At 40.9% G+C, this 25,633-nt stretch overlaps 2 protein-coding genes across 3 annotated transcripts; both read left to right on the top strand.

The window, feature by feature from the left end:
• Positions 1-6,609: 6,609 nt before the first annotated feature.
• LOC146672281 (serine protease 33-like) lies at positions 6,610-19,826 on the top strand. The gene is made up of 6 exons (XM_085404823.1): positions 6,610-6,744; positions 12,221-12,241; positions 13,040-13,202; positions 13,284-13,552; positions 15,299-15,438; positions 17,119-19,826. Exons 1-6 carry the CDS (start codon positions 6,696-6,698, stop codon positions 17,386-17,388), a joined length of 912 nt encoding a protein of 303 aa, XP_085260949.1. The 5' UTR covers positions 6,610-6,695; the 3' UTR covers positions 17,389-19,826.
• Positions 19,827-20,101: 275 nt separating this feature from the next.
• jmjd8 (jumonji domain containing 8) lies at positions 20,102-25,417 on the top strand. Of its 2 annotated transcripts, none has more exons than XM_085404829.1 (9): positions 20,102-20,424; positions 21,414-21,509; positions 21,602-21,650; positions 21,760-21,856; positions 21,934-22,002; positions 22,548-22,667; positions 22,878-22,945; positions 24,373-24,507; positions 24,647-24,928. In XM_085404829.1, exons 1-9 carry the CDS (start codon positions 20,327-20,329, stop codon positions 24,659-24,661), a joined length of 747 nt encoding a protein of 248 aa, XP_085260955.1. In that variant the 5' UTR covers positions 20,102-20,326; the 3' UTR covers positions 24,662-24,928. The 2 variants fall into 2 exon arrangements, with proteins under 2 accessions (XP_085260955.1, XP_085260954.1); XM_085404828.1 differs by lacking the exon at positions 24,647-24,928 and adding an exon at positions 24,941-25,417 and having other exon boundaries at positions 20,134-20,424.
• Positions 25,418-25,633: the final 216 nt, after the last annotated feature.

Genomic DNA, 25,633 nt, shown 5'->3' with positions numbered 1-25,633 from the left:
TGGGCAGGGGAAAAGGCTAAGTTCTGTAACTCTGAGTCACTAAACATGAAACAAAGCAAGGTTTTTCACCTTTGAATACGATATTATCACCATCATCGACTAAAATCCGTTTCGTTGCAGCGATAATTAACTAGAATTACCTAGAATTAACATAAATCCTTTAAAATTACACATTTTGGGATAAAGTTCGCTTGATAGAAGAAGAAAATCGCTGAAGTATAATTCATCTAAGCTCTCTCGGTGCAGTGAAACTGCCGTCTGCTCCTTGCTATCTAAATTATAACTATTTATAAATTATAAACTCTCGACCGTCTCACGCTTCTGTTTAATCAGTTTTCCGTTTGATGTTTATTCAGCTGTGTGAAAACCCTCCCGAGGGATTAATAAAGTTTTATTTAATCTAATCTAGTAACTTTAATCACAGCCAAACCGATTTACTCAGGGAAAAAAACACTGAAAAAAGTCAAACAATAACATGTATGAGTTATTTAAGTGACTTATATATAATGTTTAACCTTTGTAGCGAAAGTCCGCAGAGATTTGAAGACGATGTGACCGGAGTTTGCTGTTCTCCCCGGCTCAGATATCTGAAGTTTACATTCTCGCCTGAAAATGTGTTAAAAGTTTATTATGCGACCCAGAGAGAGTAATAAGAGCAATATTAAAGCTCAGTAGCTGCAGTAGTAGTAGCCATTGTTGGAAACTGGAATTGGCTGGGCCAATCTGGGATATGGTTTTTCAATTTTGTTGTCCGGGTGGAAAATCGGGAGAAATTCGGGAGAATGGTGGCTCCGGGAGATTTTCGGTAGGGGCATTGAAATTCGGGATTCTCCCGGAAAAATCGGGAGGGTTGGCATGTATGCAATATTTTTGACTATTTTAAAGAAAAAGCAGTAAAGATGAAAAGAATTAGAAAGAAAGAAATAACACATAAAAATGTTTGTGACTATTCTGTGAGGTAAGTGGTGGAAGAAAAAAGTTTGATTACGAGTTAATAAACAGAAATATATAAAATGCAACTTTACAGGTTAAAATCAAAGAACTATTTCACTCGGAGGTGTTATTCTCATTTCATTCCACTAGATGTCACCAAAGTAAGGTTTAAATCAACAGAGAGCAGGAAGTAAGGACTGCGGTCAGAGAGGAATGATCCAGGGGCGGTTTTAGCCCATTTTAATCAAAATTCATCAAAGCACCCCCAAAGATTTCTTACTTTTTTGACAATATTTGGTACAGGATAGTGTCATATTTTTTGTGTGATACACTACAAAAATATAGAAACTTGGTTGAGATATTTTAACAACAAAGATACCCCCCCCCCCCCCCTCCCAAAATGGTTTGTTCCAGCTCTCCCCTGCTCTGGCTCTAGCTACTGCCAGAGCGATGGCGGCTGAGACGCAGCAGAGGGAGGTGGAAGAGCCTGGCTTAAAACAGGACATGTTAGCTGCCTTTAACCTTGCGTTACTCTTTGTACAGTAGGTAGGAGTCAGACCATGTTTCTTTTAGCTGAAAAACATGACACCAGGTAACCTGCAGTGTGGGAAACGTGTTTCCCCACGATGTTTGCTGCCCTACAATCCGTCCTGCTCTGTAGTGAAATCAGTGATATTTGACCGCCCTGTTGCTCCCATTGAAATGTATACAGCCTATTTAAAATCTAAAACGTAACATTGTCTGTAGCCTGCTGTTGTTACCACTGTCCTGTTTGAAAAGGAATGAGAGGAGCTGCTTATTTTGTCATATGTGCCGATATTAAACCCAAGGTACTAACTAGCTAACTGACTGGATTCCCATTAACCTTATAACTGCTGTTGTTTGTGTGTGTGTGTGTGTGTGTGTGTGTACAGTGAGACAGCCAGGTTCATAATGGATATGAGGGCGGAAGGTCAGGAAGAATGAGGTAAGGAAACAGACAGGGAGCAGTGACAGGCACAGCAGAAACTCTTAAACTGCTTGAGAGAGTTGATCACCAAACAGTGACAGATTTGCCAACATCAAGCTGAGGCAACGTTAAAATAAAATAAAAAATCTGCAGAGCCATATTAGTATCTGCAGTAAAGATCTTTTCATACATTGTACCATAGGCATAGTTGCCTCCATTTTTATAATTTCTTTATTAATATTTTGTACATTTCAAGGACTCTTCTATTTTTGGAGTGTATTTTTATGTATCTGTATTATATTATATATACACATTAAAAGCTCACTATGAGCATCATTCATTATTCTCCCCAGTAATTAAGGTTAGGATGTATTTTTATTCTGATCCATTCTTCTTTTGCAGCATTTAAATAACCTTGATCAGATTTGATGGTTTTGTTAAAAACTTTTCAAAAAAGCGTTTTGCTTTTCTTTCACAAATGTGGGTTTAGAATTTTTTTTTTTAGAATTGAGTATCGATTTATTGATTAGTATTCAAATATCTCGGTGAAAACAGAATAAAGATCTACCACAAAGCAAGAAACCACGAGACAAGGCTAATCAAAAGGTACTGGCTGAAGCATGTGCTTATTAAATTGTGTTAAAATGTACAAAACAGTGATGTCATGTTTTGTGATGAGGACCCAGGCACAGAGAGACTTGATGAATTTAAGAATCTTATGATTTAATAAAGAAATTTGCAGACTTGCACAGAGATTGTAAAATTATGATGACTGATAACGGAGACGAAGACAACAGACGATGAGGACAGGGAGGAACAGAGGGAACTCGGGACAACTGGAGACATTTAAAGATGCAGGGACTGACAGAGACGGGGAAAACGTCTCATCGTGATGAGTAAAGTTGAGCTTGCCTGGCTGAGCAGCTCTCTGGGTGCTCAGCACCCCCAAAGCTCTGATCCTAGAATCGCCCCTGGAATGATCTGCTGCTGGGAGGAGCTGATCAAATCAGAAGGAATCACATCCATGTCTGTCCTGGGACGGGGTGATGGTGCAGGAGCATGAGAGCATCTACAACGACTACTGACTGAACCTGAAGACAAACACAGAGGTTGTATAGAACAAGAGTAAAATCTGCTGAGGCACACAAACTGACTACAAGACACAGAGGAGGCAGAAAACTGAACCCAGGGAAATAATCAAACCAACACCATGAACAGAAACTAGAACACAAAAACAATTACACTCCAAATGCAAGGTTACCTGAAAAGGGGGATGGACCATAGTGCAATTCGTCCTGATTGGTGATTGGTCAAAAGTCTAGAGTGAAAGAAGGGGACTTCTGATTGGTCAAAAATGTGCAATGAAGAACACTTCTGTTCTTCATTTGGTCCGTTGTCTTTTTTTCTTTATCAGGTGATGTTTCCAGCTCCTGATGCCTGGACTGCTGTCTGTGGTCTTCAGCGTGTTATTTATTGACACAACAGTAAGCATTATCAGTGTATATACAATAAAAGCATCTAGTTTTTACTCCAACGTTGATGAGGATTTTTCTTTGGCTCTTGTGAACCAAGAGGTTGGAAAATCCCCTGAAATTACTCTTGACATTTGCACGAAGAGTCAGTGTTGGACTTTGCTGCTGCGTCGGGTCCCTTTGTCAAAGGGGAAAGAGTTTTAAAATCAGTGCAAAGTTGCTATGAGAGATGTTTTGTATTTGAAGAGGGGTCACTGAATAGTTGATTATGAAAATGGTGTGATCATACACCATGGCTTTCACAGTCACTAGATCTCAACCAGGACTATCTGGGGGAAACTTGCCTGACATAAGAGATGGATAATAGCTCTGTTGGTGTTTCTGAATCAATTCCAGGAAACACTGAAGCTGTTGGGAGGCATTTGTTGTACAATTACTTCAAAAACCTGTGTTTGCCACCTGCTTGTACACATTGCTTCTTTGTTTCTGGTCTGTTGTGTGTTGTCTGAGCCTGTTGGCAGAAAACACTGTTTGTGTGTAACTTAATAAAAAACATATCAAACATGTTTCTCTCTATAGATTTTATTTATTTATACGTGTATGTTTTGTCAGTGACTTCGGATCTTTGTGATGCTGATTCAAAGAAGGTCAGTGAGTCTAAGGCAGATTGAAGCCCAACTTAGGCGTTCATTAAGCGAATCCACAACTCAGTTACTGTAACACAGGACACTTTATTAAAGTGGATGAAACAGGAAAACAGCACTGCAGGGTCGTCAGTCAGTGAACTTGATTATGAATGTAATGCGAGGAGCTTTACAAATTCAAAGTGCCTGTCGGCTGCGCTGGAATCATACACGTTACCATCAACAATATCATCGTGAATGTTACACGGAAAGTTTACAACGAGCAACATGTACTGAAAATAGCCGTACACGGGTAAATCTGCCCAGTGTGATATTAAATATATGATACACTTCATAAATCTCACATCATTTGTCATGAGCCACCAAAACACCACTGAGCACTGCTGATGTGAAGGCGCGTGGACTCTGCTCCATGAAGCTTCTGTGCGTCGGTGAAGGCAGCGACTCGGCTGAGCAGGTTCGTCTCTTCCAGCTCCAGACTTTGCTTATGGGAAGCTCATGTGTTTCGAAACACCGCGATCACGTGACCACAACCAAACCAGGTGTTGTACCTGCTGCTACGATAAGGCCAGGACAACGATTCACATTTTGTATCACACACAGTCATTTGGGCCGGGCCTTGTAGTTACTGGATGAGTGCTTTGATTGATGCCACTCATTGTTTTTGCTGTGGATTGTGATGACTAGTATAGATTATTCAGTCAGTCAACAGACTCCAGTAAATATATTGATATATAAATAACATAAATATCTCACTGGAATGATTAACAGCGTATAGATGAGAGAAAGAGAGACAGGTGGATGAGCTCCATCCACTCCTATCAGCAGAGAGCGAGAGCGCCACACTCAGCTGCAAATTCATTAAAGTGTCAATAAAAAGTTTTTCTCTGCTCAACAGAAGTTCTCAGCTCTGACTCCTTCTGTTCGCTACCTTTTTCTACTTTCAACAGAAAACTGTATTTGCTGCATTAGATGACATCATCCTCACAACAACACACGCCACCATGAAGAGTATATTCATACTGTCAACAGAGAAACACTCATTAATTACAGGCAATCTTTTTCTTAACATATTTTCTTGGCAGATGAGTTTTGTCTTTCCTTCTTTCGTTCCCCCGACGTGTCTGTTGTGAATATTTCATAAACAACAGCAGTTGTGCTGGGACGGCACGACCAAAGCTCCAGTCTCAGTAAAACATCATGTAGGTGTTACAGGACGAAGCATCGCTCAGGAAAGTTTATTCATGGTTACAGGTAAAGATGTGACGATTGGTCAGAATCAGCCCCTGAAAATGTGATTAATTTGACCTTTTTATTTAAAAAAAAAACAAATGTTGTCAGTTTTTAAAATTTAAATATACATGGTTAGGTAAACTAAAAACTGATCATCCTGTTGGATCATCGCTGGCCTGACGTGAGAATCATAGTTACTGACAGTCTGGCATAAAAAGAGCTCACCTGCATCACTGTTTCACAGAAAAGCATCCTCGAGATGTAGAGATAACAAACTGGCAGCAGGAGTCACAGCAGAGATGGTTTCAGATTGTTCTGGCACAAAAGCTTCGTATGTTTCAGTGTTTCACTACCTTTATCTCCTGGGAAACGAAAGTCCAGAAACGTAATTCAATACACAAGCGAACGAACACAGGCATGACGAACAGAAACAGAAGCTCTGACAGGGAACAAAGGAAACCACAGGCTGTATGTACACGGACACAACGAGGACTAACCAGGAGCCTGGAACAAAAACTGCTGAAACTAATCAAGACAAGTAAATAAGACTAAATACAAGACACAAGAAACAAATGATGACCAAAACCAGACAGGAAGTAACTAAATCAGGAAACCTCCAACTTCACACAGGACTTCACCTCTAATATACAACAGCAACCAAGAACTCACGACAGAGGATCAATAAACGATCAATCATTAAGCTCAGAATCAAAAAAGAAAATACTTCATAATAACAGAACCTTAAAGTCCAAGCCGAGCATGGCCATCGCGGAGCTTTGGCTGCTCCGTGTGTCTCACATCACTTCCATGAATGAGATCTCACTGAAACGATTTGCATCTCCATCGCCCTGCACCGATCTCTCCATCAGCGTCACATCTGACTTTACAATTGGTCTGTGGTCTCAGGTGCAGCGTTAAGGCCAGCACAGTCGTTAGTAACTGGGGCAGAGGTCGATCGGTGCGGAATGAAATATAAAATATAAATATAAAGAAAAGTGTTTGTGACTTTATTTGTCGGTGAAGGTTCTCAGTCATCCAGGTCATCGTCGTCGAAGGAGCTCTCTTTCCTTAGACGACTTTATTTGTCAGAAGAAGAGTGAACATAAAAATCTAAGTAATAATATTTGTAAAATAAAATACAGAAATGCTTTTAATATTTGACATATTTTGTTGGCAAATTAATAAAAATGAAACCATTTTCACAGGAAAACTGGTGGAAAATCTGTATGAATGTAAACATATCAATAAAAACAAATCAGGACAACAACATTAGCACCGTGAGCAGTGCGGTCTGTTTGCATCTGTGTTTGCTTTTGGTTTCAGAAGAAGAAGGTGTGTCAGGTGTGTTTGTGGCGTGTGCTCAGCTGGCTGACGGTCAGGTATGATGCAGGCGGTCACGCCCTCGTGCTTTACAGACTCCTGCCGTTGGAGTTGGGAGACACTTTGAGAAGAGACTCTGTGGGGATGGAGCTGTTTTCATGTGGAGTCCTGCTGTTGGCCTTAACGCTTACAGGTGAGTCTCACCTGAGATTTAAGACTCACAATCTCATTTATTTTGCAATTTAAATGATGATACAAAGAAATTCGGCTCGTCTCTTTTTACAAAATTGTAATAATTTACAATATTGTAAGTTATAAATGGCCGTGGACACATTTGTTCAGGTTGTAACATCAAACAAAATTAAAAGTCTGCTTTTAAATCTGTAAATTTCCTGTTTTCACTGCTACACGAACACGAACATCCAGACGAGTCAGTTTGACTCCGTCTTTCTCAGAGACCTGAGCCGGGCTCTTGTGCTGCTTTTACTGCTCATTACAGATAAGATAAGATAAGATAAGATAACCTTTATTAGTCCCACAACAAGCTGACTCATGATTACCAGGAATAAATGAACAAATGAAAAGAGCCACAACAATACCAGCTTCAACAACCTGAGATCTTAAAGTTAGAAGGATCGTTTTAATACTTTGTACTTTATTTCACTAAATTCAGAGATAAATGTTAAATGTATAAAGTTTAGAAGGATGTGAAACATCACAAATTTACTCAACTAATAAAATTAACAATTCATGTACATGGAAATGTCTCAGCATCAATAAAAAGCATACAATTTGTATTGCTGTAGTTTATCCTTCTGCTCACACGTTTACAGGTTTTTTTTAATGTAAGTTCTCAGTAAAAGTATCTTTTAAATATCTGAACCCTTCCTCCACTTCACTGCTGACAGTTCCTGCTCTCAGGCGACTGTCCTGTAAGAGATCTGTGGTAGTTTCAATTGGCAGTCATGGGAGTGAATTCTTGTAAACTGTACCAGTTTGAAGATAAGATTTTACAGACCCCACGGCTCAGGTACAGATAACAGAAGAATGCAAAGAGTGCACCAGAATATAAACTCAAGAAATACAAAATAAGATAATCCAGTATATACAACGGTAGGTTCTATGAATGTGTTATGGATAAAGGGTCGTGGAAATATGCAAAGAATAAGTCAAATATTTTGACGTTTACATTTAGGTCGGCACGTGGCTTCTGACAGGAATATTTGGGGCTATTTTGGTGTAAATACTGAAAACTGCAGTTCTCTATTTGCTTGAGGCATCGAGTCAGTCCCACAGACAACTGTAGCCTTTAGATGTGTTTTCTTAAAGTGAGGGCTGCTGTGAGTGATGGATACAGACAGCACGGCTGCTAGCTGTCGGCTACCGTTTGCCTTCACTTTAGTTAGTTATTCTTCGAAGATCGTTGTGTGAAGCTAGCCGAACAAAGCAGAATAAGAGGAAGTGAAATAAAGTTCACCCGCAGGAAACAATCTTGTGAACTTTGTCCTCTTTCAGTCTGAACAGAAACCATCAGGAACTAATTAATATGTCATAGTGATGATGCCAGAGCACATTGTGTACATACCTATGAGATGCCCGCATGCACTGGTAGCATCGGGCACACTGAATGAGTTTCTAAAGCGTGATGACAGCGCCGCTGTGCTTTACTGATGGTGACAGTCAGCTGCTCAGCCCTGAGGGCCTGATGGATGAGGGCTTCCTCATCTGTCGAGGACTGAAAGTTGATTCCAATAAAAGTTTTTAAGAGTATTTTAATTTAACATTAATTACAAAACAAGGAGAAATCAGCTGAGAAAAACAAACAAACATGATCACGCCATCATGACTTCATCATAAAATAATAAAACAGATCGTCCCTGTAATCATTTAAAACATAAAAAGCAACAAAAGCGTGTTTTCCTGCTTCCTCTTACATCACAGGTCAGAGTTCAGACGGAGTCAAGCTGTGAGTAAAGAACAGCTTTAATTCATCAAATAATGCAGTTCAGTAATAATAAAAATAATACATTTTATTTTAGACATGATTTAAAAGAATCTTCCTGCTAAAACATTAAAAGGAACCAGAAAAGTGCTTTCACCATAAAGTTCTTTGGTTTTCTCACATCATGCTTTTAGACTGTAGAAGCTCCGATGTTCCCGACGTGTCCCACAGAACAAACAAATTCTTGGAAAAGAAAACATGACGTCAGCTGCTCATTTAAGAGCTGTAGACTAAAGTAAACAAGTCAAAGAGCTTTGAAGTCATACAGGTTAAAGGAGCTTCAGGTCACGTCAAAGCTTTTTTCGGTTTAAAAAAACCAGGCTGGCCGGTTTGATTCTCGGTGTCCTGCTGATGATTCATACTGAGGTATCGACACGTGGGTGGGTTTTACCTTTCACTGAACGCTCTCGTCTCAGAGGGCATTCTCTCACACAGGTTGGATCAGAAACAATAATTATGTCACTGCAAGCAGAAATCAGCCATGTGCAGAACTACAATAACAATAACCTATGTTAAAACTACAAGACCATTAAAACAGGAAGGACCGGAGAGAAAAACCTGAAACCTATAATAATAAAAATGTTCACTGGAAACATTATTGAAACATTTGTATTTCAGTGTTATGTTATAATGTGACTTTTCCAGGGTCATTCTCCTCTTAACACGACGCAGTCCTATTGGGTCTGCCATATGAGTAAAAACATCCTGCTGTGACATCAGGAGACAGTTTTTCATTTCTTAAGCATTTTCTAAATTTCATTTAAAATCCAATTCATATGCTTTGTGTATGTATGTAGGACAGTGTTCCAATAAAATGGTATCTCTTAATGTTTCCTTGTGTTATCTTCTATTCAATCATTGTTTGATTTGATTTATCAATCTATTTTTATTCATCTTTTACAATACTTAAAGCTGATAAAAGAAATAAAAAGAAATAATGACATTTGATGGATGGAAACAGGGGCAGAATTGCTTTTTTATGTTTATGTCAAGTACGATTTGAACAAAATGTGAATATAAATTTAGTCCAAAGTGCCTTTTTATTTTTTGTAGGACACCACAAACCTGAAAGGTTGGGGAAAACAAACTTCTGTTTGTTGTTTAAAATCTGCGTACTGACAGAGGAAACATCCGGTTTCCTCTGAATTTTAATAATGAATAAAACAGAATAAACGTGTTAGTCTGCAGCACTGCAGCTATGTGTAAATGTTACAGCTATGTGTACTAACATATATTGTTCAAATGTATGTTAGTAACACGGGTATTTAATATCAGTCAAACCATTAATATGTGGCATTAAACTACGCGGAGATAACATAGTGGCCCTTTCTCAATGTGCGTACTTGTGCGTACTTGTGTTCTCGTGTACTCGTGATACGTCATCAGTCGGAGACCAAGTACTGTTCCAATTCGAAGTACGTGTTGTCACTGTCACTACCCGATCCGTACCGGAAACCCGATCGGTACCCCGCATGCGCAAATCTTACGTCACTTCCTCTCTTTGCCAACATTGCGACATTCAATATATTTGAATGATACGGTTAGCGCCCAGTTAGCTCCTAGCATTTCTCAACAGCTCTGCCTCCTTTTCGACTGCCCGGGACATTTAAACAATGGATAATCCGTATACAAAGAAATTCATGCTTTTCTCCTCAACAGAGAGCGTCCCCCGATTGAGCAACAGCGCCGTAAAATAAGAAGAATGGCGCCGAATTACAGAGTTAATAATGCAGACTTTGTAATATCTCACGTGTAGATTCATCAGCCAGATGAAGTGTTTACTGACAATTGACAGTGATGGCGCACATCATCATCACTATTCCAGCAATCCTCTCCTCACAGACAAGCATATAAAATATAACAGGACACTGGCGTAATTTCTCGACTGTCTCATACTTATGTTTAATCAGGTTTCTGTTTGACGTTTAGTCAGCTGTGTAAAAACCAAGGAGGAGGGGGATTAATAAAGTTTTATTTTATCTAATCTAATAACTTTAATCTCAGCCAAACCGATTTACTCACGAACAAACAAAACACTGAAAAAAGCCCAACAATAACATTTTTAGGTTGTCTAAGTGACTTATATATTACGTTTAACCCGAGCAGCGAAACTCCGCGGTGATCTGAAAATGATGTGCCGGGAGTTGTGCCGCTCTCGGCCGCATCAGTAACCCTCGAGCTCCCGGCTAGTTGTCGAGCTGGTGGGTAGCAGACGCCTCTGAAAACGTCGAAGCACTTTTGCAAATATGGGATATCTTGATAAACCGAGCAGATATTTGATGTTTGCACAGCTACTTTCTCGCCTGAAAATATGTTAAAAGTTTATTTTGTGACCCAGAAAGATTAGTATGAGTAATTTTAAAACTTAGTAGCGGCCGCCATTGCTGGAAACTGGAGTTTGGCTGGGCCGCGCTATGAATTCTGGGATATGGTGGGCCACGAAGGACACACCCAACCCATCCTTCATATTCGGGGAAAAGGAGGACACATTTGTCGGCTGCATTCGGAGGAGTCTACAAATTTGAACAGCTTTCGGCGCGTTGCTGTGACGTAATCGGCCTACAAATGCGGCCTCAGGAGGATGCAGCCCATGAATTTGGACACGACCAGTGACTTGTGTGGACTCGGTACAGCTAAATATCCCAGAATGCATTTCGTCCAAAACTCAAACGCGGCAATGGCGGACGAAAAAAAACATTTAAATATTATTCTTTCTGGGTCACAAAATAAACGTTTAAGTTATTTTCAAGCAAGAATGTAGCTGTGTAAACTTCAAATATCGGCTCGATTTATCAAGATATCACATATTTCCAAACGCGCTCCGATGTTTTCGGAGACGTCTGTGACCCGCCAGCTCCGTAGCAGACAGCGAGGTCGAGGATCATTAGAGCCGGCGAGAACAGCGGACTCCCGGCACATCGTTTCTAACCCCCCCGCGGTCTTTTCGCTACTCAGGTTAAACAAACCCCAGCAGCTGTCTATTGTATTGAGTGTCCACTACAATAAAAATAAAAGCGTTCTAACATCTCACCTGCTTGTTTTTATTAAGGTATGTACACGTATGTACATGTACACTATTTTTATTAATAGAGATTTCACTACTGAGGTTAAAGATGATATATAAGTCGCTTAGATCACTTCTAAATGTTAATGTTTGGTTTATTTCAGTGTTTTATTTGTTCCTGAGTAAACCGGTTTGGCTGTGATTAAAGTTAAGCTTCATATCCTACTCACAGTTAAATTAAGAGGATGGCAGTAAAAACTCCGGACCTGAGACATCATCAAGTACGCTGGTGTTCCAATTGTACAAATTGCGAGTCCCTGCTCGCGTTCTCGGCAAGTACGTGCTCGCCGAGAACGCGAGCACGTACTTGCGTACTTGAGAATTGAGAAAGGTTCCTTAACTGCTCTGTTTCTGCTTATCTCACTCTCTCAGTACACTTATGTTCTTCTTGTGGCCTACTTATATATCCTGCCTTTCAACATTATTGGGGTTTTTTTGTCTTGCTAAAAGATAAAGATATCGTTTCTGTCTTTTGTTTGGCTTCATGCTGCACATTCCAGCTCCACCTAGAAACCTTAACAGCACGTTAAGAACAACCAGCCTGTTCAGTTCACTGAGATCTAACAAATACATCATGTCTCTGTTTCTATTGTCCCTAAACAGGAAGCAACGCACAGCTCGATGGTGAGTACACACACACACACACACACACACACACACACACACACACACACACACACACACACACATAGTAAAACAGAAAACTGAAGATAATCTGAATCTTTAATCAAAATGAATCTCAGTTTGAAAGAAGTGAAATAAGCCTGTTGCTCACTTGACCTTTGACCTTGGTAACCACTTTTCTGGTGAACTTAGGGTCTCGGTGAGTAGTTAAAAGTCTTATGAAATAAAACATGATGTTTATTTTAATATTTTAAATATTTTAAAATTACCAATATGCTTTCTGATACAGTTTTTGTCAACAGCTAAATGGAAAGTTGCACATTTGCAGGATGTCATCCATATATCTATAATACAGTTCACTGACATTTCTGTAAGTTCTTCATCAGAAATGAATCCCCTGTAAGGTCATATTATCAGCATAAGCTCCTTCATTACGATGCTTTTAAATTCAACAATACATTTGGGCATGTCTAAGTGTGTGAAATGGAGACTGCAGTTCTTGTACTGCTGTCCTGCAGAGGCATGTATGTAAAGGACAGTATTAGTGATACAATTCTCATTTGTACTGGAAAGATTGCCTAGGGTGTTTAGCCTAAAGAAAAAAAGGGCAAATCTGAATTGAATAATCTGACATGGGACAGACTGTTGACCACAGTCGCTGAGGTTTCATTTGTGGACCACTGGATTTCTTTCACTCATGTTTTTTATGTGCTGACTGTCTGAAGCTGCTTTGAATCAGAATACACAGACGCTTACCCAGAGAAAGTTTACTAAATGCATATATGCATTTGCCTACAGTTTGTGGAGTTGCTCCACTCAACACCAGGATTGTAGGAGGCGAGGATGCTACTGCCGGGGCATGGCCCTGGCAGGTCAGTCTGCACCATTACGGTTCACACTTCTGTGGCGGCTCCCTGATCAACAACCAGTGGATCCTGACTGCTGCCCACTGTTTCCAAAGGTGGGTTTTCATTGTGTCACATGACCCACCCCTCACCTTCTGAACCAAAGCATTAAGATACTTATTTCTTGGTTTTCTCAGCTATGGCACACCGGGGTTGACTGTTTACCTTGGACGCGAGTCACAGGGAGGCAATAATCCCAATGAGGTTTCCCAGTCAGTGTCCCGGATAATCAACCATCCCGACTATAACTCCAAAACTAGTGACAATGACATCGCACTGCTGCGGCTGTCCTCAGCTGTTACATTTAACAACTACATCAGACCTGTTTGTCTGGCGGAGAAGGGCAGCGACTTCCCTGCTGGGACGACGACCTGGGTCACTGGCTGGGGAAGGATCGGTTCCAATAGTGAGGATTAAGTGACAGCTCAGAATTATTACATTTTATTGTTATAGACCAGGGCTGCCCAATCCCAGTCCTCGAGAGCTACTATCCTGCAGCTTTTAGATGCATCCCTACTCCAACACAGCTGAATCAAATGGTGTGATTACCTCTTCAGCATGCCATCATGTTTGGCAAAGGCCTGATAACAAGCCATTCATTTGATTCAGCTGTGTTGGAGTAGGGATGCATCTAAAAGCTGCAGGATAGTAGCTCTCGAGGACCGGGATTGGGCAGCCCTGTTATAGACTGATTTTGATTATCCTCAGCTCCTGTTAATTTTAAGGTGACATATTCTACTTTTCCACCTGGCCAAAGATTTAAATAATGAGGTGAGTGTGCATCCAGTACACTTAATCTCTCTGAGGGTCAGGGTCGGGGCTGGAGCCACCCTCAGCTACCATATGACCAGAGCCGGCAGTGTTGGGGAGTAATGGAATACATGTAAAGACAGCGTTACGTATTTAAAATACACAATATGAGTAACTGTATTCTGTTACAGTTACCGTTTAAAAAGGTGGTATTCAGAATACAGTTACTTTGTTGAAATAAAGGGATTACACGGCGGTATTTTCCTGTTTCATATGTTAGGCCAGTTGTTCTCAACTTTTGAGTACCACCTCATAAAATATATGGCTCTTGAAGCACCACCCTTATGACCAACATTAAAGTACAGTAGTATAGGCCTATTTAACACCATATACAGTTTACACGAGACAATTTTATTTCTTATATGAATGTTATTTATTTTCACTGTCATAAACAGGATGTGCTGAATGATAATAATAACAACTGTACTGCATTAAAACATTCACGGCAGTTGGGATATCCAGTCTTTAAGTGATGACGTGGTGAACCCTGCTTCCAGGTCCAAACTACTCTGCATTTATTAAGGCTGTTGTGTTTTTAAAATGTTTTAATGTTTTGTATCTTGTTCTATTTAATCTGAACAAGCCCCTAAAACCAGTCAGTGATCACTGTCACCTCCCTCTGTTTTTATTACCACTGTTCATTTTAAAGCTCAGTTTTTAAAACCTTACGATGTAACTCCAGCTCAGCAGCAGTATATGAATGACTAACCTCGTATTGTGGATGGATTATCTCAGTTGTTCTGACTGAAGTTTGGTCTGTTTACAGCATCCTGCCATGCGATTACATTTGTCTCTAACCATCAGGAACCTTCACTGAGTGGAAAAACGTTAGCGCTCTTCCAGCGTCACTCTGTTTATATTATGCTAACATAGCTGTGTAGCTGGCCACCGCACAGCAAATTATTATATACCAGCTAGCCAAACTTCAGTAACCCTACAAAAGTCACTGCTGTTTTTTGTCTTCATATATAGTGGAAGTGATAGCAGAGCTGTACGTTTGAATTTTTGCTGTGGCGGTTAAGCTGCTGGATTTTTGGCTTCACGACCCTCCTTCATGGTTCGTGCACGTCGAAGCTCAGTTTGCTCTTCATGGCGTTTCAGCCAATGACACGAAATACCATCATGAGGTGGCCTTGGCGCCCTGCGAGCTCACTGCGTCACCCCTCCTCTGCAGCAAGCCAAAGACCACGTCTCCGCCACACACGAAAAATGCAAAGGATAAATGTCCAGTCACACAGGAGAGAAACTGTGTGTGCTGCACTTTTTTTTAATGGACTGTGCATATGAAGCACTTTCTACACACCTCAGACCTAAATGTTGATATTTCTGTTTTCTTTTCCAGATCCACTTCCCTTCCCTGGGAATCTGCAGGAGGTGAGCATCCCTATTGTGTCCAACGCTGACTGCAGTAAGTCCTACAGTGGAATCACAAACAACATGATGTGTGCCGGCTTGACAGAGGGAGGAAAGGACTCCTGTCAGGTTAGTCTGAGTCCATCTTAACACCCACAATCAAGTCTGGGACTATGATGTAAATCACCAATGAAATTAGAAGCAGTGGAAACTGTGAAATATGTAAATAGAGTCCCGATCAAATGTTTAAGGTCACCTGAAAAATGGCCAAAAAAAAAAAAAATCTTACTTTGCAAGGTTGGATTTTAACAAAGTTCCAAGTAGAGCTTCACCATGCAACAAAAAGAAATGGGACAAGCAGATCCCACCTGAGATGTTTTCTATGCGCCACAGTGGAGGGGGCGCCATAATGGTCTGGGGCTTTTTCCTTCAGTGGGACGACGGATATTCAGGAAGTGCGGCCACTGGCTGTATCCAGATGTTGCAGAGAGCGTCCCTCATGACTGAGGGCCCTCGTCTGTGTGGTATTGACTGGGTTTTTCAACAGGACAACGCTACAGTACACGATGGCTGCAGGACAAGGGGCCAGGAGAATAACATCACTCTTTTGGACCATCATGCGTCTTCCCCTGATCTAAATCCAGTTGAGAACCTTTGGGAATGGATGGGAAGAGAAGTTGACAAAAATGGACAACAGATCCAGACAGAAGATGCCCTTCATACGGCCGTCTTCACCACTTGGAGAAATGTTCCCACTCACCTCCTGGAAACACTTGCATCACGCACGCCACAACAAATTTTTGAAGTGATCAACAATAACGGTGGAACTACTCATTACTTCATGTTTGGAACTTTAATTTCTGTTTTGGGGGGTTTACTGGGTTTTTTGGAGATGTGGCCCTTAACTTTTGATCAGCTGTAAAACAACCTGTTTTAGTCTAAGTGTTGTTTTCAATAAATTGTATGCTAACCCCCCCCCCCCCCAGAGTCCTTAGTCAGAACTTACTGAAAACTGTGGAAGCAATACAGAACACACAGCGCTCACAACATAACAGAGAACTGAGGTCTTAACTACACACATGAATCAGCGAGATGGAACACAGCTGAACCAAATCAGGGAAATACAATACAGAGGGAAGCAAATCTAAACACAAAGCACTCACCACGAGGGACTGGCAGACTGACACTGAGACAGAAAGAGAAACAAAACAGAGAAAAGACTGACTACATACAGGGGGCACTATAGGGAGGACACACAGATACAAGACCAGGACGGGCCAGATGCAATATTAAATAAGGAACTAAAAACTAGAAGCTTGAATAACTAAGAACTAAGGTACTAAAGACTAAAGAATGTAGAATTACGGTAGACTAAAATCACACAATAAATCCAGAAATAAATTATGAACCCACAAAAACTCAAAACACTGTGACAAAAACAGAAACCACGACAAAATGAACTGAGTAAGAAGATGTATAATGATGTTTAAGTCAAATGTTAAGATCTGTAAGAAGAAGAAAAAAAGACTAATTTAATTAGATTTTTTATTGCTTAAGTTAAGTTATAGTGGAATGCAGAAAGAATGTCAGTGTGAAATAGTTCAAAAAATGAACTGATTTCTTCAGTTTTTTGGCTCCTGTAAAAAATGAATAAAGAAACAGTTGTCTTGTTTTTTTAAACACTGACTCTGTCAGCAATGTCAAGGGCAGCTTTGTGTGAATCCTTAAAGAGCAAAAACAATCAAACAGTCACATAAATAGAAAAATTCAAGTTACTGTAACTATAACCACCATGTCTGATGTGTGCAGGGTGACTCTGGAGGCCCACTGGTGGTTAAAAACAGCTCCGTTTGGGTCCAGGCTGGAGTGGTGAGCTTTGGGAAAGGCTGCGCTCAGCCCAATTTCCCAGGAGTCTACACTCGGGTATCACAGTACCAGTCCTGGATCAACAGCCAGATCACCTCCGACCAGCCGGGCTTCATCACCTTTGTGCCCTCCTCGGCTCACTTCATCTACCTCTCAGTTCTTCTGCTGCTCTCCATCCTCCCCATCCTCTTCTCTCTCTTTGTCCTCTCATAGGAATGCATCATTTCTGCTGAATATCACTGGAAATATCACACTTACTTCAAGATCAGTTTCTCTTTAAAAACTTAAAAACCTCACCTGAGGATATCAAACATTCACATTAGTTTCCAGTTCACTTTGCTCTTTTAATAACATTACAGAGAACTTGAATCTTGGGAATGTGTGACTTTATTGTTGTTTGTCCAATCCTAAAAACAGATTACAAAGCAATACTAATTCATTTAAAACTGATTAGCTCACATTTAGATGGACCAATCTGTGTAGTTTCATTAAAACGGATTCTGAAATAAAGTAAACTGTGTTGGAAATTATCATCCCACCAGAAGAATAATGACCCTGACACTTTTTAGTATCACTGAATTAACAAAGCATATTTATAAAAAGTAAAATATTTCACTTTCATGGAGCCTGTGCACCCTTATAAAAATCATGGTGTTTTATAAAAAATTACCCCTTAGTCTTAAAATATTCTATTAAAGTAAAAGTAAAAAGAACTACAATTGTATATTTTTTTAAATGCATTCTTTCTTTAAATGACGCAAATTAATAAAATCTAAAAATCTTCAGAAGAATTACATCTTGTATTTGATTGATGTTTTAATTAAATTGAAATATTTGATCCATCAGTTTATTTTGCTGTTTCCATTTTTATATCAAATAGGGAAGAAAATAACTTAAAGAATATGTATACACATATTAATAATCTTATTAATGACTTGTAAAGCTTTTCAGTAATAAATTAAAGAAACATGAAAAATGATGAATCGTTTAATTAAAAACAACTCCATGTGCTAGGACACATCAAATTTACAGTATATAAAAGCAATAAATGAGCAATGACATAACGACAGCTGTTATGTTGAGTGTGTTCAACTAAAATACTGGTGCAAAAATGTTCTACTTTCTCTTTCTCTACTCTACTACTCACCTTTAAACAATCAATATCAGTGTGATTTTTTTTAAAATGTTATATTTAACTTCAGCCAGTGTCTACATTTACTGTAGGAACTGAAAATTTTTTAATTCAGCTTTATGTTGTTTATGTGGTGCTCGATGTAACACGTACTATCTCAGGGCACTTTCTGGTTAAAGCAGCTCAACAGTTTCATGAGTACCAGCTGGTGAAAGTGGGGAGATAAAAACTCCTTTTTAAATATGAAGGAATCTCAAGCTGAACTAAACTGATGACTAAAGTAAATATGAACCATTTTGACTTTTTAAAAAATCTCTTTTTATCTTTCTTTTCGTTAATTAAGTTTAATGTTTTAAAATGTTTGAACCAAGTGCCAGTAACTGTGATCTGCTCTTTAAGGCCAATAAATCAGAGGAATATTTACTATTACTAACTTTTGCACAGCTTATTAAAATGATCAGGGATGTTTAAACGTGCTGCTGTGTCTCTTTGGCCGTCATCAGTCTAACAATAGAAACGGAGTCGACCAATCAGTGACATCAACATGCGACTGGAAGTCTTTCTGCAGACTTTCATGGTGGCGTCACTTTTTAGACCCAGAAGCACATTTTGCACTGTCTATGGGCACTTTGGATGCCATTAAGATTTATAACAGGACCGAGCACAGTTAGTCCCAAGGAAGAAATCTTTGTATGTGTCTGTTATGCTGTCAGCAACCACTGACCTGTCAGCCGGGGGGGGGGGCTTTTGTTGTTTAGACCCAGGGGCCAGAATTGGCCTGGCAAGGACACTGGACAGCTTCAGAAAATGTGAAGGAAAGCGTCAATTTTGGAGTTTTAATTGCATTTTCATGCATTTCAGTTCTTCCTGCTGATAAAAAACCTTCCACGCAGCTATTCATACACACTGAAGTAACAAATAAAGAGTTAAATGAGAGAAAAGTTCCTGATTTTTCCCTCTTCGCTTTAGAAGGAAAATGTTTCTGTTGGTCCTCAAAGATTTTAACTTTCATGGATGTTTCAGCTGTGTGATGACGACAGGCCTCACCTGCCCATCAAGTGCTCATCGCTCAATTTTTCATTCGTGTCCGAGTCTCTGAAACGGTGCTGCGTATAAAAATGTCTGTAACTGCTGAACATTTGTGTTAAAGCTCTGAAGCTGAAGGTCTAAACTTTAATCGCATCCTGAGTGTAAAACTCAAAAGCTGTCCCTGTCCACACATTCACGGCTCTGACTGCACTTACAGTCCTGAGTTTAATTTGCAAGCTAAGACTCTAGAAATCCTTTTATTTATTTGAGTATAATAAATATACATTCCTCTGTCATCAGTACAGCTACATGTTGTTTAACTCATTTAAATAAATAGTGACATGGTAATAAATATAGAATTATGGTTCTTGCTTTGGTTTTGTATCCTAACAAGTTTGACTCTGAATCATGAGACATTTCAACTGATGTGTAATGTGTTTAATTTCATTCTGAACAGGCGGCTGATGTTTAAATACTGCAGTCTGTATTTATCAGATGTAAAGCAGGTGTATTGGAACAACACAATACAAGAAATACAAAATGCAAATGAGCAGCCAGCAGGAAACAGATTATAGAGGAAGAAATTGGAGGCGTGCAGTCGATGGTTAGGTCTCAGATTAGAAAGCAAATTTTTTGTTTAGTCAAACAAGAATGCAAATAGATGTGCTGCAGTTTGTGCTGTTTTGCATGAGAGCAGCAACAAACAGCAGGACTTTATCAAGGCCAGGTGGGTCACAGCAGTGCTGCAGGGAAACGGGCCTCTTGAAATAAATAAAGAGTTGAGGACTACAAACCGATCTACAGAGGCGCTCAAACGTTCCACGCACCTCGAACGCATCAACCGGTCTGATTAATGTGGTCCTTTCTGATTGGCTGTCGTCCAGGAAGTAGGAGTCGGCGCTTACTTGACGTTCATGTGGGACACTGAGGAGAAACAGGCTGATTTGTGGGGCTGAGCTCGGTCGAAGCTCGCGGAGGCTTTTGGGGAGAATGGAGATCAAAGCGGCGCGGCTCGCTTTTATCTTCTTCACCGCCGCAGTGACTGCGCAGCTGCAGCAGCAGGAGGAAGATGAGGATGGAGGAGGATGGTGAGCTACACTCTGCTTCAGCCTGACACGTTTGCATAAAACTCATTCAAACAACCCTCGCTGTAGTTTCAACCAGACTCCGTTCAAAAATCTGTGAAGTTAACAGCTGTGTCCACGAGGAGCGATTACAGTGGCACTGATGACGTCATACGTTTCATGCAGAACGAGCCCGGTCAGAGACGATTATGACTACGATAATATAACCGTATTAAACTGTCCGCGTGCTCCTAAATACGTCATATGGCAGCTGATTTTGTCCCCGCACAGATAAATAAATAAAATCATTTCACGTTATTTTTATTATTGTTTAATAAAATATAAAAGCACAATTTCAGATTTTCCCATCTTAGCTTCCAGCTGCACTTCAGCAGATCCGAGGGTGGAAATTAAAACGAGAACATTATTTTATCGTTTAAAGATAAACTCTGGATTCAGATTAGTGAGCTGCTGAGAGGCTGCAGTTCATCCAACGTCCAGGAGAGGCAGCAGTGAGTCAGCCCCATAGACTCCAGGTTAAAACTTTCCAGCAGAAATAAACATGTTTGCAGCCTGTAGATAACACCTGTGTTTATAACTCACCTATTTAAAGTTTGCATTATTAGGGGCGTGGCCTCTGTGACTGACAGGTGGATGGAGACACAGGTGTAGCTGTCTGCTAGCTTCACCTGACCTGGACCTCTGGACCGTGTTTGTGCTGTTGGAGCATTTTGAATGACATCATGTGACCAATAACATGGCTGCTATGAGGTCTGAGGAATGTTATAAAAGGACGATCTCTGGGTTTGAGTCTACGCCTCAGTTTTATTTAATAGCTCCTCCTCCTCGCATCCTGGAGGTCATCAGCTCGAATGTGACATGAATGTTGGGTTTTTAAGGTGGAACGAGGGAGACAGATTTAAATGACTGAGGAGCTGCTGAATGAATGTTAGAGCGTGTAAGCAGCTCCACAGGTGAGCTCTGCTCTTACCTGCGCGCCCCGCTCTGCTCAGGTTCTCGGCCTCAGACGTCAGGTCTCAGGATGAAGGTCGGTGTAACATCGACGTGCTGCACGGCTCGTCGCTCTCGTACCAGCAGTTCATGGAGAGGTGCGTGAGTAAGCTGCTGTTTCTCAGCAGACATTCACTGATGACATCACCGTGTAAACAGCAGCACTAACCTTCAACTGTGTTTCCTGCAGGTATGCGTACGGCAGGCCGGTCATCCTCAGAGGCCTCACTGACAACACTGTACGTATTGAAAACAGACATCTTATCTACATGTAAGCATCACATGACTGAGCTGCAGGCAGGTGAGCACAGGTGAACAGCCTGAAAGGTCACACTGGATCTGTTTCAGAAATTCAGGCTTCTGTGCTCCAAGTCGAGCTTACTGAGAGAGTACGGCGCCCACAGAGTGAGGCTCAGCACGGCCAACACCTACTCCTACAGGAAAGGTACGCCCGTCTCACCTGTGTGGCCTCGCAGACACACCTGTTCACTTCCTGCTCCTGACTGTGCTGATCTGTTTCAGTGGACGTTCCCTTCCAGGAGTACGTGGACGAGTTTCTGAGGCCTCAGTCTGCGGACGCCCTCGGCAGCGGTGAGTCTTAAAGCCGCCGCCGGGACAGGTGTTCAGGAAACGCTCTCGTTTGGTTTCCTGTTTCTGGCTTTGCTTTGTTAAACTTGTTTTTTTGTTTTCTCTCATTTATTCAAGTTTTTTAGGTTTCGTCATTTTTTGTTTAATTCTAAACATTTTTGGTCACTTTGCTTTTTTTAAAAAGGATTTCTTAGTTTATTCATATTTTTTGGTTTTAATTGTTTGTATTTCCTCTTATTTAGTGATGTCTTATTTATTTATTTAGTTTTAAAACTTATTTCACTTCATTTTTTTAGTTTTGTTTTATTTTACTCTTGTTTATTTATTTATTTTTTAATTTAGTCAGAATTTTCTGTCAGACTTTGTTTATTTTAAATGTTTTCTATTTTTACTATTTTGCTTTTATTAACATGGTTTGTTTTCATTCATAATTAAAAAATATTTTGTTGTTTTCCTTATGAATCTGTTTCCGTCTGTTTTCTTCGACTGGACGCTGCTGTGACTTTTATGCTGTGAGATTTATTGAATAATGTTTGACTTTCCTGCAGACACGCTGTATTTTTTCGGGGACAATAACTTCACCGAGTGGCAGAGTCTCTTCGAGCACTACGAGTCTCCGCCGTACGTCCTGCCGCTCACCAGCGGAGCGTACAGCTTCGGCATCGCAGGTCAGAGAGCGGCAGACAAACGAGGAATGACATAAAATCAAGAGAAGGAAAAAGATCTGATAAACCTGACAGGACTCGTGTGATACATAATTCTCTATGATAATCTGCTTTTTTAGGACCATTACTGTGAAAATTCTTTTAAAATGAAAGAAATCTCAGAAATATCCGAGAGTGGAATCCAAACTGCAGCTCCGCTTTCTTCTCCTTCAGGTCCTGGAACAGGAGTCCCCTTCCACTGGCACGGCCCGGGATACTCCGAGGTCATCTACGGAAGGAAGGTGGGAGGAATATGGGCTCAAAATGTGGTCATAAACTTTTTGTACTTGTAAATCAGGATTTGTATGTGTAAAAAAGATTTGTGTGTGGACTTAGCCAAAAAAATCCTGCAAGTTACAAGTACGGATTTTGACCCTATTTTTCTTCCTTTCATCTGATTGGTCAATGTCATGTCAATCACAAATGTAACGATCCAATCAGAGAACAGATGGGTTTGGCTGTCGAGGGGCGCTTTTTTTGAACTGCAGGTCTTTGAAGGGAATAAATGCTCTTTTACATGCCAACCCAGCGTTTTCCTTCATCACCACGAAGGAAAACAGTCTGTGGTCGTCAGAGTTTGGTGATTTTTGTGTCACAGGTCTACGTGTTTAATACAGGGACTTCCACAGCCTTTTCAACAGCGCTGCGGACCGCGGGGTGAGGGCGGGCAGTGTTTTGGAAATGACAGTCTTCATTACAAAGCTTTCTTCGTTATGAATTAGCATACATGTTTTTATTGAACATTTGAAGAACCAGCAAAAAAAAACCCACAAACTCTTGTAGAGGACATAAAGTCAGAGATAGAAAAGACAAGGAGCAGGTGCATCTAGTACAGGTAGAGCTGCTGCACACAGAGCCCAGCAGCCAGCAGCAAATTCTGGATCCTTTGCTTTTAGTTAGCAGTTAGCATTAGCAGCACATCCTGCGTCCGATGTGAAAGGACTTTTATGCTGCGCCCTGTGACTCACAGCAATGGTCCTGGGTCAGCCCTGACTTTGTGTTAAACTAATCCTAAAGTAATAACGGTATTTCTAACCACTGATAAACCACAACTTTTTCCTTTCAACAGCTGCTGAAAGTTAGGGGACCTAGCTGCTATCGGATATTTATATAGAGATCCTCCAGCTTCAAACTGTATCACCCTTCAAGGACCTGCAGTTCAAAAAAAGCGCCCCTCGACAGCCAAACCCATCTGTTCTCTGATTGGATTGTTACATTTGTGATTGACATGACATTGACCAATCAGATGACGGGAAGAAAAATAGGGTCAAAATTCGTACTTGTAACTTGCAGGATTTTTTTGGCTAAGTCCACACACAAATTTTTTTTACACATACAAATCCTGATTTACAAGTACAAAATATTTATGACCACATTTTGAGCCCATAGAGGAAACCAGCTGTTTAATTAAACTAATTAAAGAGGCTCTGTGTGGGGAGGGGAGTGGCTTTGTGGACATGTGGCGCCCTCTGGTGGATCTCAGCCATTCAGAGCTGGATTTCCAGTAACGGAGTGGATGAGGTGTGGTTGTGTAAATGCGTGCTTAAATCTGCGGGTCATGTGGCAGCGTCTCAGTGTCAGATTTTCAAAATAAAACTGAAGTAAACTAAAACTGCTTCCTCACAGAGTGATGCGTTTCCTGTTAACCTCTGAATTACTCCTCACACAGCGGTGGTTCCTCTACCCGCCCGATCAGGAGCCTCACTTCCACCCGAACCGCACCACTCTGTCCTGGGTCACAGAAACGTACCCCAACCTGCTGGAGGACGAGGCCCCGCTGGAGTGCACCATCCGACCCGGAGAGGTAACGCCGCCCAACCTGCTCACGACTCGCCCCAAGCACACACAGCAGGGTCGCTTTATCTCAGCGTCCATTTCAGTAAAAACATGAAAGTTAGTTCATGTGTGTAAAGTAAAAAGCTTCGTCTGGACTCTGACCCCAGATGCCGGCGAACTAAGCAGTGACCCGTTCAGAACGCCACAGATAAACAGCTGATTTAAGAGAGACGGGATTCAGCAACGCTTCAGATGTGAGAGCAGTGATACTCAGGCTGTTTCCTTACTTGGACATTTAATTACACCTCATGCTTCTGAAGTTTTCAGCCGTCCTGGAGGTTTTCCAGCCCCTGACGGGAGACCGGCTCTAAAACTGAGCCCTCGGAGCGCCGCCTGTTACATTTGAACGACTGGATCGTGAGCGCGGCGCTAACGGTGCGTTTCTGCATGTTTGTCTCCAGGTGCTGTATTTCCCCGACCGTTGGTGGCACGCCACTCTAAACCTGGACACAAGCGTCTTCATCTCCACCTTCCTGGGCTGAGCTCTCAGGACGTCTTTAAGGATTTCCTGGCACATTTTAAGAAAACTGACTCACAGAGGGATTCAACCGCAAATAACAGATTTGTGTCATTTTAGGATGTCTGCAGTTTAATTCTGCAGACCTCGGGGGATCACAATCACAGATTACTCATTTATTTTAGCAGGTTGTTGTAATGTTGACCATCACGCTGTGTTTCTGCTCTCTGGAAGCTGAATTCAGCTCTGATCACCGTGTGCTGCAACAGGTTTTACTTGAAATCAAATGCAAACATCTTTTCATTTTTTGATGAGATTTGATTTTCTGTCATGTTAACTTTTTTACGGCGACCCCGAGGGGTCACGGAGAAGCAATAAAGTACTTAAAATCCTGGGAATTAAACCGAGGAACTAAACTGGATTTGTTTTAAATGTTTTTATTCCGAACATCTGAACAAACTGTAACATGACTCTAACACTGAGCCCTCCCACTCTCCGGCTGCCTCTAACGGTCAGGGAAGCACTCGGGGAAAATTTCTTCCAAAATGCAAAAAGCATGTGACAGCTGTGAAATCTCCACACATCTGGAGCCAAAAAGCCAAAACGCTAATACAGAGGCCCCGATGTGGGCGGAGTC

Source organism: Rhamphochromis longiceps, linkage group LG4 (genome assembly GCF_057381845.1).
Source record: "Rhamphochromis longiceps isolate RC_006_pf linkage group LG4, R_longiceps_female_GT1.1, whole genome shotgun sequence".
Lineage (NCBI taxonomy): Eukaryota > Metazoa > Chordata > Actinopteri > Cichliformes > Cichlidae > Rhamphochromis > Rhamphochromis longiceps.
Note: the sequence above shows the minus strand (reverse complement) of the source record. Positions and strands in the feature narration are given on the sequence as shown.

Bases quoted from the DNA above. Each gene is read 5' to 3' on its own strand.
- jmjd8 (XM_085404828.1), top strand. From the start codon at position 20,327: ATGGAGATCAAAGCGGCGCGGCTCGCTTTTATCTTCTTCACCGCCGCA. The intron at 21,857-21,933 runs GTACGCCCGTCT...GATCTGTTTCAG, and splicing joins CACCTACTCCTACAGGAAAG to TGGACGTTCCCTTCCAGGAG. The intron at 24,508-24,940 runs GTAACGCCGCCC...GTTTGTCTCCAG, and splicing joins GCACCATCCGACCCGGAGAG to GTGCTGTATTTCCCCGACCG.
- LOC146672281 (XM_085404823.1), top strand. From the start codon at position 6,696: ATGGAGCTGTTTTCATGTGGAGTCCTGCTGTTGGCCTTAACGCTTACA. The intron at 6,745-12,220 runs GTGAGTCTCACC...GTCCCTAAACAG, and splicing joins GTTGGCCTTAACGCTTACAG to GAAGCAACGCACAGCTCGAT. The intron at 15,439-17,118 runs GTTAGTCTGAGT...TGATGTGTGCAG, and splicing joins GAGGAAAGGACTCCTGTCAG to GGTGACTCTGGAGGCCCACT.